Raw genomic sequence first — 14,562 nt, 5'->3', positions numbered from 1 at the left:
GTTGGAATCTAGACGCAACAACTGATTTTCTTCTATGTTTTTATTTTTCATGTCTCCCTCAATACGGAGTAAAATCCTTAGCTGTCTTATCAACATCTGAATATAATGGAGGAGGAGTAAAATATTAGTGAGGAATTAAGTCACAGAACAGCCCATCCCTCCTTTTTTTAGCTATTCTTATTTTCAAAGATAACTCATGATTGTACTGAATATTGGAAGATAATGAGGAATGGAGGTCAAGTTTATACTACAACTAAAATTTCAGGTAGTTGAGTGGTACAGAAGTATGTACTGCCTTTCATGAATGTTTATTGATCCAGAATAGGCATGACGCTTGGATAAGTTTCTTTATTATAGCAGAAAGACTTCTGAAGTCTTTTGCTGTTCAGAGGTTTGAATGGGGTGAGACAAAAATCAGTCTCAGATAAAAGTCTTACTGCTCTTTCTTTCCCACTAGATAAAGCATGGTAGTCAAAGATTACACTACAATCCTGGGCAGAGTAGTCTTTTAAGTGCTACTTCTTCCTTGTTGACTTGAACTGTATCTCTGAATTTGAAACCAGCAGACCCGTGACTGTGGAAAAGGTCTACACAGGCCTGTGGCTGCTAGAGACATACATATTTCTACCTTTCCTTTTAAAGTGAAGTCTTCCTTTTTTAAGTGCTAAAATTGCTACCTAGACCAATATGGTTACATGCTCTGAAATGAATTTTGGGGCTCAGTTTTTTCATATGTAAATAAAGTAAGGCTTGTTACTGGCCCCTCTCCACATTTCATCTCCCTTGCCCTGATTATCTGCAGAACCATGCTAACAATTTTCTCACCATAAGTGGAATGAAGTCTCTATTACAGCGAGGATGTGTCAAATTGTTTATATGTGTATCAGTTTATATGTATTTCATAGAGTCCTCAAGGCACTCCAGCTTTAAATAAGTAGTTTCAGTACATCAGTGCATGTCTGATCGGGATTCAGTTTAATCAGAAATAGTCATGAGATGCATCCACATTAGCAAATAGCACAGTAAACAGGAGCGACGTGCAGGGCAGTACTGGAGCTTAGGACCAAACATCTGTACTGTGCTTTTGTGGTTTATCTTCAGGCTAGTCCTTATGCATTTACATTTTAGTCTTATCCAAAATAAACAGAGTTTGCTCTAGTAAGCAAACTAAAACACAGTAAGGGGGAATGGTTGGGAGATTATTTTCAAGAGCAACCTCCTAATCCAAGCTAAAGTGCTGAGGCAGAAAACCACTCAGTTCATGGAAGACTGCAATATTGGAAGGCACTGAAATTGCCTGCAAAATACAGAAGGCAGAGCTATGTTGGCTTGTGGTCTGGAGGATAATTTAAGCCTTAAACATAGAAATATATTTTTAGGCAGAAGGAAGAAGAAGATTTAGTATCTCTTTCCTTTGAATTTACATTCAGAAGTTTCTTGAACCTTGTTTTTAAATAAGTTTAGCATTGATCATTTTTTATGTTAGTTAGTTGAAGAGCATTTTTTAGGTATAGTTAGCACTTCTGAAACTGGGGAAGAAGACTCACGTAAATTTGGTGTCCATCAGCAGCTGTGTTCAGAGAAGAGCAGCTGAAACAGTCATTAGGTATGCAGCCCCAGCTACTGAATGAGCTATTGCCCAAAGTTCAAGACTTTTCTGGTGTTTGTTTTCTTCACAGTGGGGAAAGAGTAAATATCACTGATTGGATTTCTCAGCTTCTTTCTCAGTACTGGCACTGTGCAGAGCCCTGTAGGTTCTGATTTTAGAGACATCACAGTTTCTGGGATCGTTCCTCAGAATTGATCTAATTATACAAAATGTGACTAAGTTTGTTATTTCTGTTGCCTTCTACATCTTCCACCAAGTGGTCAGTAGCTAGACATGTCATTCATTATTCTTCTTTCTTTTTGCTTTTCTTCAGAACTGGAGCTATGCAATATGTCCTCTACTTACAGTGTTGTGGGGTGAAAAGTATTTTAATCCTTCTAATTCTTGATTATTTCTTTTGTTCCTGTTTTTCTTTTTATGTCAGGTTTGTGTGTGAAGGGAATGTGGGATGGACAGGGATGCCAGATGTAAAAGGAGGAGGAGATGGCCTAAGAAGCTTGAAAACTGATAATTAGTTTATATGAACACCTACAATATTTAAATACCCTAAAATAATAATTGTCTTTGAGGCTTAGAAATTATGAGCAGATATTCTCATTATGAAATTAATGGTAAAATAATCATAAATCACCAAAAGTGTTCTCTGTATTTGCTAAAATTAGAAATCAATTGTGATGCTCTATTTAATTAATGGACATTTGTATTCACAGTTAGTAAGATGTGTAATCAACCTACTAAATCTTTGCTCAGAGCTTAGTGAAATTGAAGTCAGTTTGTTTTTTGTGGTTTTTTTTAATCAGACTTACCTAAGAGAAATCTATTTAAATTATCTGAATTTGCTAGTAGACTTGAAAGACTTATGTTGTTTTCAGAAGCATCTTTAATGTGTTGGCCATGTAACAAGCATAGGAAGTTTCAAACTCTTAAGAGCTTCTGAACGTTCGAGATGCATGAGCATTACAAATTGCTTCTGATCAAAATCTTGGCACTGCTTTTGTGTAATATGGCAATAGAGTATCCATACAAGTTAACTTAGATGTCTGTATGGATGTATGAATGGACTGAGAGATGAGAGGCAGGAAAGCACCCTGCAGAAAGGGATCTGGGGGTTCTTTCTGATGACAAATTGGACATGAGTCAGCAGAATGCCCTGTCAGCCAAAAGGGCCAACTGGTACCCTGGGGTGCATCATATCCAGCATCAGCACCAGGCAGGGGAGGCTGTTGTCCAGCTCCGCTCTGCACTGTGCAGCCTCGTCTCAAGCACCGAGTGCAGGTTTGGGCACCACAACATAAGGAAGATGTAAAAGGGACAGGTTCTGCATCAGTGGGCATGGAACAAGCTGCCCAGGACAGCAGGCACAGCTCCAAACCTGGGAGCCAGGAGTTGGACTCACTGATCCTTGTGCATCCCCTCTGATTCAGGATATGCTGTGATTCTATGATGTAGATTTACTTTATATAATGTGCTCTGAAATGTTAGGGCTTCTCTGTGTTTTCCTTTTTTATACCTGCATGTTGTACTTCTCTTGTGTTCTTAAAAACTTTTGTCCATTTTGCAGTGGTAGAATTTTGCACATGAAAATATGAAAGATTTTACTTTCATTTTGAATTAGGACTACAATTACTTACTCTGTCTTGCTTTCCAAACAGAGCTGAGTCAAATTTCTCTGTCTCTAAGGGAAATTAAAAGTACTTTGATTGTTCTTATATTCCCTCCTGATTCTTCAAAAAAAGAAAAGAAAAACACAAAATGACCTCGTTTCATTGTGTTGTAGACTTCAGACAAATACGCATAGTTTTTGTAATGTCATTCTTTTCAGACTAAGCTATATTGTATCCTTCAGTAAGTGGCATCGTTGACAAAAGCTGCACATTGTTCTTAATTGCAGCTTTCAGTTTGATTTTTAACTCTGGAATTCTCTCCAACATATGTATAATAACAACCATGCAAATCGTTGAGGCATGTTGAATTTTCATAGAGAAACCTCATGCTCTAATTTTCAACAAAAAATGAGTCTGTGTTTAGTTTTTCCATTTGAGCATCTCATTTAGGAACTTTGCATAACCTTATGATCAGTCTCAGCAGTAGAGATGGGGAAGCTGAAGCACAGGATTATACTGTCTAAATTAAAATAGTGGGGTTCGAGCAGAGCCAAGCACATAGAAAACTTATCTGGGCTTTCCTTCTGCAAAATGGTGTGCTTTGCTGCATCTCATTGCAGGGTCTGTAAGACCCCAATCTTATGGAAATTGAAAAATAAACATTCAGTTTATTTAGTTGCAGAGCAAAATTTCTAAATGTAGACTGAAAGGAATTAAATCTGAATTGGCCAAGCATTGCATATTTCTTTTTGCCTTTTTGAATTTGTTTTGTTTTGTCAAGTAAAAGAAGGAAGAAATCATCTATGATCTGCATAGCTGTAAGGATATAGAAGGTGTGAGCAACTATAGAAATGAGCACTGGAGATTCGGGACAAAGGACTCAAAGTAGGCCTTAGTGCAAGCAGGTGAAATACTGCATATTCAAACCGTCCAAGAGATTTATAGGGAGAAGGTCTTCAAGGAGAAAAGGGATTTTTAGAAAGTTGCTGCGTGCAAAAGTGGGAGTCTCAAGAAAAGCCTTTGAAAATTATGTCCTGTTGAAATCTGATTATGTTTCATTCATTAAGTCCTTGTTAGAAGCAGGAAAGATTTGATTTTTCTTGTCCAGGTGACGTAATTTTTTGTAATTGCAGTAGTTCTGTTAGAAAGAACTAAAACTACACCGTGGTAGATTTGCTATCTGCCTGATCAGATAGGTAGATCTGATAGGTATTTGGTTTTTTTCTTCTTTACATAAATAAATAAAATCTGTAAGTATTTGTCTTGGATTTTGTCTTTGAATTTTCTGCAAAGGAAAAAAAACAAATTGCTGAAGCCAGCAGAACCATTGTGATTATGTATCTATAAAAGGAATACAGTTTATGTTCTGCAGTCCTCCAGAGAGATGTGTAAGGAAAAGATTTAGGAAAAAAAAAACATGAAAATGCATTATGATTTTTCAACAGATATTGATATGACGTTTCCTTTAACCTGTTCAATTTAATTTAGACATCACGATCATCAAAGAAGGTTCATAATTTTGGAAAGAGATCAAACTCAATAAAGAGAAATCCTAATGCACCAGTTGTCAGACGTGGCTGGCTCTACAAACAGGTATTCTTCCTCTTCTTATCTTTGGAGTGGGTTTTTTTGTTGATTGTTTTTTGGTTTTGGTTTTGGTTTTTTTTTATGAGATGTATAATGTACAAAAGCCAATCATTTGGAAGTAAACTAATCTGATGCATTTGATCTTTTCTATTTAGTGGCAGCATACTCAGCCTACTGTAGATTCTCCAGTCAGCAATATCAGACTATTTGCATTCTTCTTGCCCTGCAAGAGACAACAAAACCAACTCAGTCATATTTGGTGTATGTTTTTAAAATCCACTAAGGATCTGTTTAGAATTTGGCATTTAAACTCTGCGGAGGCACTCTGTATACATATTTTTGAATGTATTTTTATAATTTACTGACCCTTATAGAATAGAATGACCCAGCTAGCTTCCTGGATGCTGTTGATGAGTTTTAAAAATCTACTACTAAACAGATAGAAACTTCTATAGTAGCAGAATTTTTTAGTAGTAAGTATACATTAGGTGTAGATTTTTCCCTTGTTTAGATACTCTTGTGGCCTCTGTGCTCTGTGTTACTATTATAGAGTCAATTTCAGTGTAGTATTTTCCTAATGAAGAAAGAGTAGCTTTCACAGAGCTCTTAAGGTTGAAGTGACCTCTTGATCGTCTGCTGCAACTTCCCCTACTCAAGAAGAGTTAGTTATTGCCAGTTTCCAAGAGCTGTGTCCAGTTAGATTTTCAATCTCCATAGATGGAGACTAAGCAGAACCTATCTGGGCAATCTGTACCAGCATTTGGTCATTCTCACAGTAACTTAAATAATTAAATAAGCTTTGCTTAGATGTAATTTCACTGCTTTAAATTTGTGCCCATTGCCTCTTGTCCTGTCACTGGGCACCACTGAGAAGAGTTTGGCTCCATCTTCTCTTACCCATCAGGTACTGATAAAATTCCCTCTGAACTGCCTTTTCTCTAGACTTAACAGGCTCTGGTTTCTCAGCCTCTCTTCACACAGAGAATGGAGAATGCTTAAATCCCATAATGATCTTTGAGGCCCTTTGCTGTGTGCCACTATATCCATGTCTCTAGACCCAGTGCTGCAGATAAACCTTAGGACTGCTGAGTAGAGAGCGTATCCTCCCTGTACGTCCTGGCACCACTTCTAATGCTGTCCAGGATGCTGTTGTCCTTATTTGCCACGAGGTTGCCTTGCTGGCTCATGATCATCTTATTGTCCACCAGGACCCCACCAGCTATCTCTTCAGGGCTCATTTGCAGCTGATCAGTCCCAGTGTGTGATGTTGCCTAGTGTTATTCCTCAGCAGATGCAGGGCTTTGCATTTTCTAGTGTTGAACTTCATGAGATTCTTCTCTGCCCAATTTTCCTGCCTGCTGAGGTCCCACTGAATGGCAGTAAAGCCATCTGGTATATCAGCCACTACGCACAGTTTTACCATCTGCAAACTTGCTGCATGTGCAATTTGTGCCAGTGTCTAGGTCGTTAATGAAGAAGTTAAAAAGTGTTGCCCGTGGTGTAAATTCCTGGTATACCTCAATAGTAACTGGCCTCATCACCTGCTGATGACTGCCAACTGGGTCCAGCGTTTCAGCCAACATTCTGTCCACTTCATTGTCTAGCTGCATGTCATTGGACAGGATTTGTATGTAGGATGGTTTAAATGCTGAAATGTTTGACTGTGTTTTGTAAGAAATGGTTGCTATATGTTTCTGTGTTGTTAATTGAAAAATAATTTACTCGTGAGTTTCAGTAATAGATATTGTCTTCAAAAATCTACAGACAAAAATCTACAGTAAAAATCTCTGCTGACTTCTGTTGGTAATATAATAACTTTCTTAGCATATCCGTATACTCACAGAGAACAGTAAGTTTTGTTTGAATCAGGGTGTGTGCTATCTCATTGAATATAATGCCAATTTTGTGTAATTCTTCTAGTAATTATGACATAATCATAATAATGAGGGGAAAAATAATTTGTAAATTACTGATACAGAAGGGATTTGGTCTTAAGTAGGGAAAAAAAAATCAAAATATGGGAGCCACATACTCATTTTGTATATTCTTCTGCTATGAGTAAGGAAGGTAGAAAGATCATTCCTGGAATGGGTCATTTTTGGGAGAATTATGCATGTGTCCATGTAGAGACCTGTTGGTGTTTTTGACTGATGGAAGTAGTCTGATTTTTAGCAAGTCCATCTGAAGGCTTGAGGTAATCCTTTACACTGAAGAAGTTTGGGGATTTTCAAATCATAGGCTTGGTTTTCATGGCTGGTGTCCTTAGGGCCAGAGTTCCTGTGTTCTAATCCACTGCCGAGTTAGTGACCTTGTCAGTGAGGGGAGGAAGCCAGTCTGCCCCCTTTGTGTCTGCCTTTCCAGCTGTGAAATAGGAGCTGACTGCTATGGACAGTGCTTCCAGAGTTCATTAGTGTTTGTTAAATCACTGTGAACTCCTTAGAAGAAATAGGCTATAAAACGTTGAGTTATTCTATCTATGAAAATGTTTGTAGCAAAGGATTATTTTTTAACTTTTTCTGTATAATGTTGCATAGCTAATGCTTGCTTTAACCTTTCTTTTCCATCCTTCATCTTCTTCTCCCACCCCAAAAACAGGGCAGAGTTTGAAATAAGAGGCTAAAAATAATGCTAACAATTTCTTGAGTATAGGCAAAGTTCTGGATTTCATTATTGAATCCGTCTTGGTTGTCATAAAACCTATTCACTAAAAGAATATTGATAATTCACATGTACCTTTCTTCTTGGAGAAAATTAGCATATTTATTAAATCTAATTCTGCTAGGATATGTGTGCATGCTGCAGTGCTTTAGCTTATTTACAGTGCACTAGTGACAATCTTTCATTCTGAGTTGTGTGGTATAAATGGATTATAAACATAAATGAAAATGAAATTGCTTTAAGAAGAAACTTGGTTGGAAAGAAATTTGCTCTAGATAGTGAATGAATAGTGGTCGAAGATGAAGCTTAGTAGATGGTTTCAGAAAACAAAGGGTGTCTTTTTAAGTACTATAATTACTCATGCACTTAAAAATAAAATAAAAAAAAAGTTTAGATCTACTCCTTAGTGTAGATTTTGGGCTCTAGCATTATGAGATAATGGGCTCTCGTTTCATCCATTCTCTTATGATAAGATCAGGCTCCCTGGCGTTATCGTCATGATTTGCAGTGTCAGTTCTGCAGTGAAAAATCAAAGATACTTAAAATAAGACTTAGCTGAGAAAATGAACAACGCACCACTCCAGTTTTGTGGTACCCAGTTTACTTTGTGAACCGTTTACCATTTACTTATGTGATTGCTTTTATTAATACAGGACAGCACTGGAATGAAGTTGTGGAAGAAGCGGTGGTTTGTGCTCTCAGATCTGTGCCTCTTCTATTACAGGGGTAAGTTCCATTCAGGAAAGGCTTGCCTGCCAATTCTACTGCAAGCAGATAGATTTTGACATATTACTCAAATATAGGAAAAAAGAAGCTGCTACTTGACTTAATGGATCAAATACTTGTATAGCTGCCAATATCCAGGCCTGTTACTTTTATCTTTTCCTTTCTTAATTAGCAATTTCATGTAATTGCTTCCTGCCTGTCAGGAATGCTCAAAGGGCAAACCCATTTGCAGCCACCTTTTTAATATGTTCACATGATGAGTTTTAGTTGTCTCACTACTTCTGTTGTTAAGAAGTAAATATGCCAAGTTAAATCTGATTTATCATGCAAATTAATTAACTGAAATGGGGATATGAAAGGAATAGTGGAGAGGGGCCAAAACTTTGCCTTTGGAATGATATAGAGGATATATTTGCCTTTTGGGAATCTAATCAGTGCTCATGAATACTTACAAAGTGAAATTTTGTCAAGTTCCACATGAGTAGAAGTCTCTGCTGTATTTGGAACAAAGTAGAAATAATTTGTACCTTTAAGTAGCTACATCAGTGTATTTTACAGGGAAAAGTTAGCTGGTTACAATTTGAGTCTTAGCATATGTGTATGTTAGAAAATTGGTTTCTTCATCATTACAGATTATTAACTGTAGTGCTCCTGAGAGGATAAATAAATAGGACTTGTGCATATGGAAATGCATTCAGTTCTGAAATAAGGTGTACATTGATAATAGTTTAAAGGAGGCTGAGAGCAAAGAGGAGTGTAAAGCTTGGCAAAATGGAGGAAAATGAACAATGAAGGCCATCTGCAGTCTTGTGGAGGATGAGAGAGATTTTCAGCTTATGAGGAGATTTTTGAATTGGTAGTAAGTAGTGTTGATGCTAATAACCCTGAAAGCAGTGACTGATGAAATTAAGATGCTGTTCCATTCAGAGCAGCATGTGCCTGTGCTAAACAAGACTAATAGGTCATGAAATATGAAAGCTTGTTCTTTGTGACCATTTTAGTTAACAAATTCTGAATTACTGAAATATAATCATTAGGCTTTGTTTCTTTATCCAAAACATATATGTTGGTAGATAAACAGTTGTGGAGTGAAAATTAAGCTGTAATTTCAATCATAGAGGCATCAATTGTGCTTCAATTATGCTGCATTTAAGCAAGTGGTCATTAAGTACTCTGTGCTTTCTTATGGAGCTTTCTGATTTTAAACAAGTCCCCAAGCTTTCTCTTCCAAAGGTTCTAAAGAAAGAGCTGCTTTGCCATTTGGTGGTGAACAGATTAAACTGACTTAAAGTATTGCAAATCAAAGATTGAAAAAATCTCAACAATAAATAAAGTAAATCCAAGCAGCTCTATAATCTGTTTCCTTTTCTACATTGTAATCTACCACATAAGCTGAAATACAAGCAGTCTAAATTGTTTACAAGATAAACTTAATTATCACACTTACTAGAAAGCAGTTAAAGCTTACAAACTCGCTAAACTGATGCACAGTGAGTCTTAAAAGTATTCAAAATAGCTAGAATATTAAAGCAAAAGAATAGACACTTAGACCCAGTGCTTGTAAGTTCTTGTATTAATTGTCTCTCAGGTATTGACAAAATAGAAAGGGGGTGAGTGCTCCTAGACTCCAAACAGGATTTCTGGTTGCCTGATTGTAGTTACTGGTTTGTTGTTGTTTTGGTTTGTTTGTTTTTGTTTTTTATGTTAGTAAATCTTACTGAAGATTTATGGTTGTGTTACAGTGTTAGCAGCTAATGATTAGATTTAATTTGTAGATGAAAAATGATTTCACTGTACTTTTCCAGAGCTTAGAGAATGTTGTTTTTTTGTTTCACTGGTGGATAAAAGACTGCTTGCTCTCAGATCAGAAGGTTATTGTTGCAACAAATAAAAGACCTTTGAACTGAACAGAAGATCTGCTGTTTTTGCCTTGAATTATTCACGCACAGCAGACAAGTAAAGATGGGTTTGGGGCAGTATAACGTGTAGATAAAAGCTGTTCTGATGGGAAACAGATTTTAAAAATCCGGAAATGGAATGTAGCACTATGTGTTAGCAAAGACCAGAGTCCTGCAGATACATAGCTGTTAAGTGCAACAAAAATGCTTAATGCTTCTATGTGACGCTGTTGTGTGTGACATGGTAATAAACAAGTTCAAGTGTAGTCTAACAGCAGAAGATAATATTTCTCCCCCAAAAGTGGTCCAAATAAAGTAGAAAGCCCCAACTTTGCCACACATTCTGGAACAGGGAAAAAAAACCAGCAAAATTCCTCTGTGTGTGTCTAGAAAATGTTTGGAGGGAGGAGCCTGGTTTCAGGCATGAATATGAGTAGACAGTTGAGTACACCTGAACGTAAGTCTTCTTGCATTTCATCTTTATCTCTTAATCAAAATGTTTTTATACTAAGTTCTTCAGTTAAAAAGCTATCTAAGACAGCATAATTTTTACATCTAACATCTCATGTAATGCTAGAATATCTGGATAGAACTTCTCCGTTATCAATAACTTCAGTGAAAGATGCAGCTTTTCAGAATTTAGTGAGTAGATGAGGACCAAGAGAAGATTCTCAAATCCACATTTGAATCCACAGTTCTTCTGTGCTGTTATATTTTTCTATAAATCTTCTAATTGTAATGGCATTAATTTTCTTTGCTTGAAACAACTTGAAGTATCAGTTTTTCATCTTAATTTCATAGATACATAACATTTGTATTGGACAGTGTCTTCAACTGTGAGAAGTTTTATCAGAAGATCTTCTAAGATACAGGATGTGAATCGCAGTTCTTTGTCTGAAATACAATTAAGATTGACTTTGTGAATTGCATCCAATTATTCCTTTATCAAGGCATAATTGGATTTGAGAGCTGGTTGTGGCTTCCAATTAAAATGTCAATTTATTATTTACAAGTCATTTTCTTTAAATTGTATATAAAACAAGGTTCAGTGAAAAGGGTGTTTCTGTTTGTTTTGCAAATGATCTGACATGTATTTATTCATACAAATAGAATGTAATTGAGTGTAAAGTGTTCAGGGAAATTATAACAATTTCCTAGCTTCATACGCCCAGTATCAGTGAATGGTTAGAAGAATGTGCAGATCTACTGAGTAGACAGTAGATTTCAGGTATTGCTCCTGCCACCAAATTAGAGGCTAAATTTCCTTCTCCTTTTCAGTTTTGAAGTCTTACACAGTTAAGCACTGATCCACAGGAAAAACCTCCAGGTGAAGCTATTCATGGTGTTTTCTATGAGACAGATCATGTCTTTAAACTAATACAGAATTGGCACTTTCAAGAGTCTTCTTATACTTGTCCATCTTGGAGGAAGATGTCAAAAGTGGCCATATTCAGATGGCTTAGATTGATTTCATTGTGCTGAGCAGTTTTTTTGGGCCACACACTTACAAGATCATACAAACCTGTATAGGTAGCTGCGTAACAAATGGATCTGGTTTTGGGATTCTCCAATGTGTTTTCTTCCAAAATCAGAGAATCACCCAGGTTGAAAAAGACCTCCAAGATCATCTAGTCCAACCATTCACCTACCACCAATATTTCCCCACAAAATCATGTTCCTTAGTACCACATCCAGATGTTTCTTGAACACCTGCAGGGACGGTGACTCAACATCCTCCCTGGGCAGCCCTTTACAGTGCCTGACCACTCTTTTGGAAAATATATTTTTCCTTACATCCAACCTGAATCTCCCCTGGCTCAAGTTGAGGCCATTCCATCTAGTCCTACTGCTAGTTGCATGGGAGAAGAGGCCAATTCCCACCTCACAACAGTGTCCTTTTAGGTAGTTACAGAGAGCAATAACGTCTCCCCTGAGCCTCCTCTTCTCCAGACTGAACAATCCCAGTTCCCCCAGCCATTCCCACTAAGACCTGTGCTCCAGACCACTCACCAACTTCATTGCCCTTCTCTGGACACACTCCAGGGCCTCAATATCATTCTTGTAGTGAGAGGCTCAAAACTGAACATAGTACTTAAGGTGTGGCCTCAGCAAGACTGAGTACAGAGGTACAATTATCCCCCTGCTCCTGCTGGCTGGCTACATCCTGCCTTCTGATACAAGCCAGGATGCTGTTGGCCTTGTTGGCTTCGTGGGCACACTGCTGGCTCATGTTCAGCTGAGCCAGTAAGTTTCTTGTTACTGGCCATGTGTTGTTAAATAGAGATTTTCATTTAAGTGTTTGAGTTGGAGTATTATGCATCAAAATACTTCGTTTCTCTAATCAAAGAGTATTTATTCACAGATGAGAAAGAAGAAGGAATACTAGGTAGTATACTTCTACCCAGTTTTCAGATATCTGTGCTTTCTCCTGAGGACCATATTAACCGGAAATATGCCTTTAAAGTAAGAAAATCAATTTTTTGTTTTATTTTATGTCTGAAAACACAATAACCTAGTGATCAGAACTCATTTTACTGAGTTGCTATGCAAAAAAAAAAAAAAAAAAAAAAAAAGAGTATTTACAAACAGCTTCTGAGATTGTATTTTACATAATATGGTAGCAGAGGATTCACATTTTTAGTCTGATTTAAATACAGACATGGTTACTAGAGTATGAAAATGGATAAATATCACGTGTTACTAGTCATTTATTTTTAGTTCATTGCTCTTAAATGCTGTGGGGTGTTTTAGAAATGCAAACTGCATCCACAGCTAAGCTTACCCACAAATGAAAAGTTTTGTAGTTATTTAGATACAATGTATCTTTATATATAAATAAAAATAATGTTTTATTATTAATTAAATCACAAATATGAATCACTTTTAGGAGCGTTTCACAGCTAATCTTTAATTATTATATAAGTCACTTACTAAGTATTCTCTTTTGGCTTTTTTTGTGTTTTATGAGCTCCTTTTGGTTCTTCATTTGGCCTGCTAAGCAACACATCTTTTATTTAATGTGGTGAGTATAAACTAAAATTTACTGTATCATCAAGATGGCAAAAAAATCTATGCCAAAGTCTTATTTACATTAATTAACTATATTAATTTACATTAATGAATAATTGAGATTGTTTTTAATAGAACAAATAATTGTAAGGGTCTTTTATCAGATGCGTTAATGAAGAAACAGCTATGACTGAATATTGTAGACCATTATTTGGAAAACACAAATACAATGAAGCAGAAACATAACACTGAAATATTTCTTCAGATATTTTTCCTGACAATATAATTTTCAGAAATTTTATTATAAAAGAAATTACAGTACTTATATAGTAAAATAATTTGCCTCTTTTCTTTTACAGAATCTTATATTTTTATTGCAATGACCATGTCATTTCCAATCAGGCAGCTCATCCAAACATGAGGACATATTATTTCTGCACAGATACAGGAAAGGAAATGGAGTTGTGGATGAAAGCCATGACAGATGCAGCACTTGTGCAGACAGAGCCAGTGAAAAGGTAATGTAGGTTCATAAAACAGAGGAATTGTATACCTTTTTCTCCCGTTTAATTTGACTTATTTAAATGAAGAGACCGCCTTAAAATAGAACTTAAAATATAACATAAATCATCTGAGGTGATTACTCTTTCTGTCAAAGAATTCCTACTAATTTAACAATATTGGATAAAATTTTGCAGATTTGTTATGAATACAGATGCCTTGAGCGTAAGAGGACAGAGGAGGAAAAAACTGACAAGTTCTTTTAGCCTATGGCATCAGAGAAAGCACCATTAATGGCAAGTGCTGTGTGCAGGCATCTTTGATTTACTGTGCCCTTCTCACTGAAGAACAATAGAGTCATCACAGAATGCTTGGTTTGAGAAGGCCTTCAAAGATCATCTAGTTTCACCCTCCCTGCTATGTGCAGGGTCACCAACCACCAGACCAGGCTGCCCAGAGCCACATCCAGCCTGGCCTTGAATGCCTCCAGGGATGGGGCATCCACAGCCTCCTTGGGCAACCTGTTCCAGTGTGTCACCACCTTCTGTGTGAAAAACTTCCTACTAATATCTAACCTAAACCTCCCCTGTCTCATTTTAAAACCATTCCCCCTTGTCTCATCACAATCCATCCATGTAAACAGTCATACCCCCTCTTGTTTATTTATACACTCCCTTCAAGTACTGGAAGGCCACAATGAGGTTTCCCCAGAGTCTTCCCCCATATTCAGCACTGGTGAGGCCGCACCTCGAGTACTGTGTCCAGTTCTGGGCCCCTCACTGCAAGAAAGATATTGAGGCCCTGGAACGTGTTCAAAGGAGGGCAACAAAGCTGGTGAGGGGTCTGGAACACAGGCCATATGAGGAGAGGCTGAAGGAGCTGGGAATGTTCAGCCTGGAGAAGAGGAGGCTCAGGGGAGACCTCATTGCTCTCTATAACTTCCTGAAGGGAGGTTGTAGTGAGCTGGGGG

The 14,562-nt window shown here is 37.2% G+C and overlaps 1 protein-coding gene across 26 annotated transcripts in view; it reads left to right on the top strand.

The window, feature by feature from the left end:
- PLEKHA5 (pleckstrin homology domain containing A5) overlaps window positions 1–14,562 on the top strand; it is a 168,130-nt gene that overhangs the window by 100,130 nt on the left and 53,438 nt on the right. For all 26 annotated transcript variants that reach the window (XM_052669662.1, XM_052669663.1, XM_052669659.1 and 23 more), the window contains 4 exons: window positions 4,702–4,806; window positions 8,112–8,184; window positions 12,445–12,545; window positions 13,494–13,609. In XM_052669662.1, the coding sequence (XP_052525622.1) occupies window positions 4,702–4,806; window positions 8,112–8,184; window positions 12,445–12,545; window positions 13,494–13,609 (395 nt within the window). The remainder of the gene's footprint in view (window positions 1–4,701; window positions 4,807–8,111; window positions 8,185–12,444; window positions 12,546–13,493; window positions 13,610–14,562) is intronic.

Source organism: Tympanuchus pallidicinctus, unplaced genomic scaffold, assembly GCF_026119805.1.
Source record: "Tympanuchus pallidicinctus isolate F22 unplaced genomic scaffold, pur_lepc_1.0 scaffold8, whole genome shotgun sequence".
Taxonomy (NCBI): Eukaryota; Metazoa; Chordata; class Aves; order Galliformes; family Phasianidae; genus Tympanuchus; species Tympanuchus pallidicinctus.
This window is presented reverse-complemented; position numbering and strand designations above follow the sequence as displayed.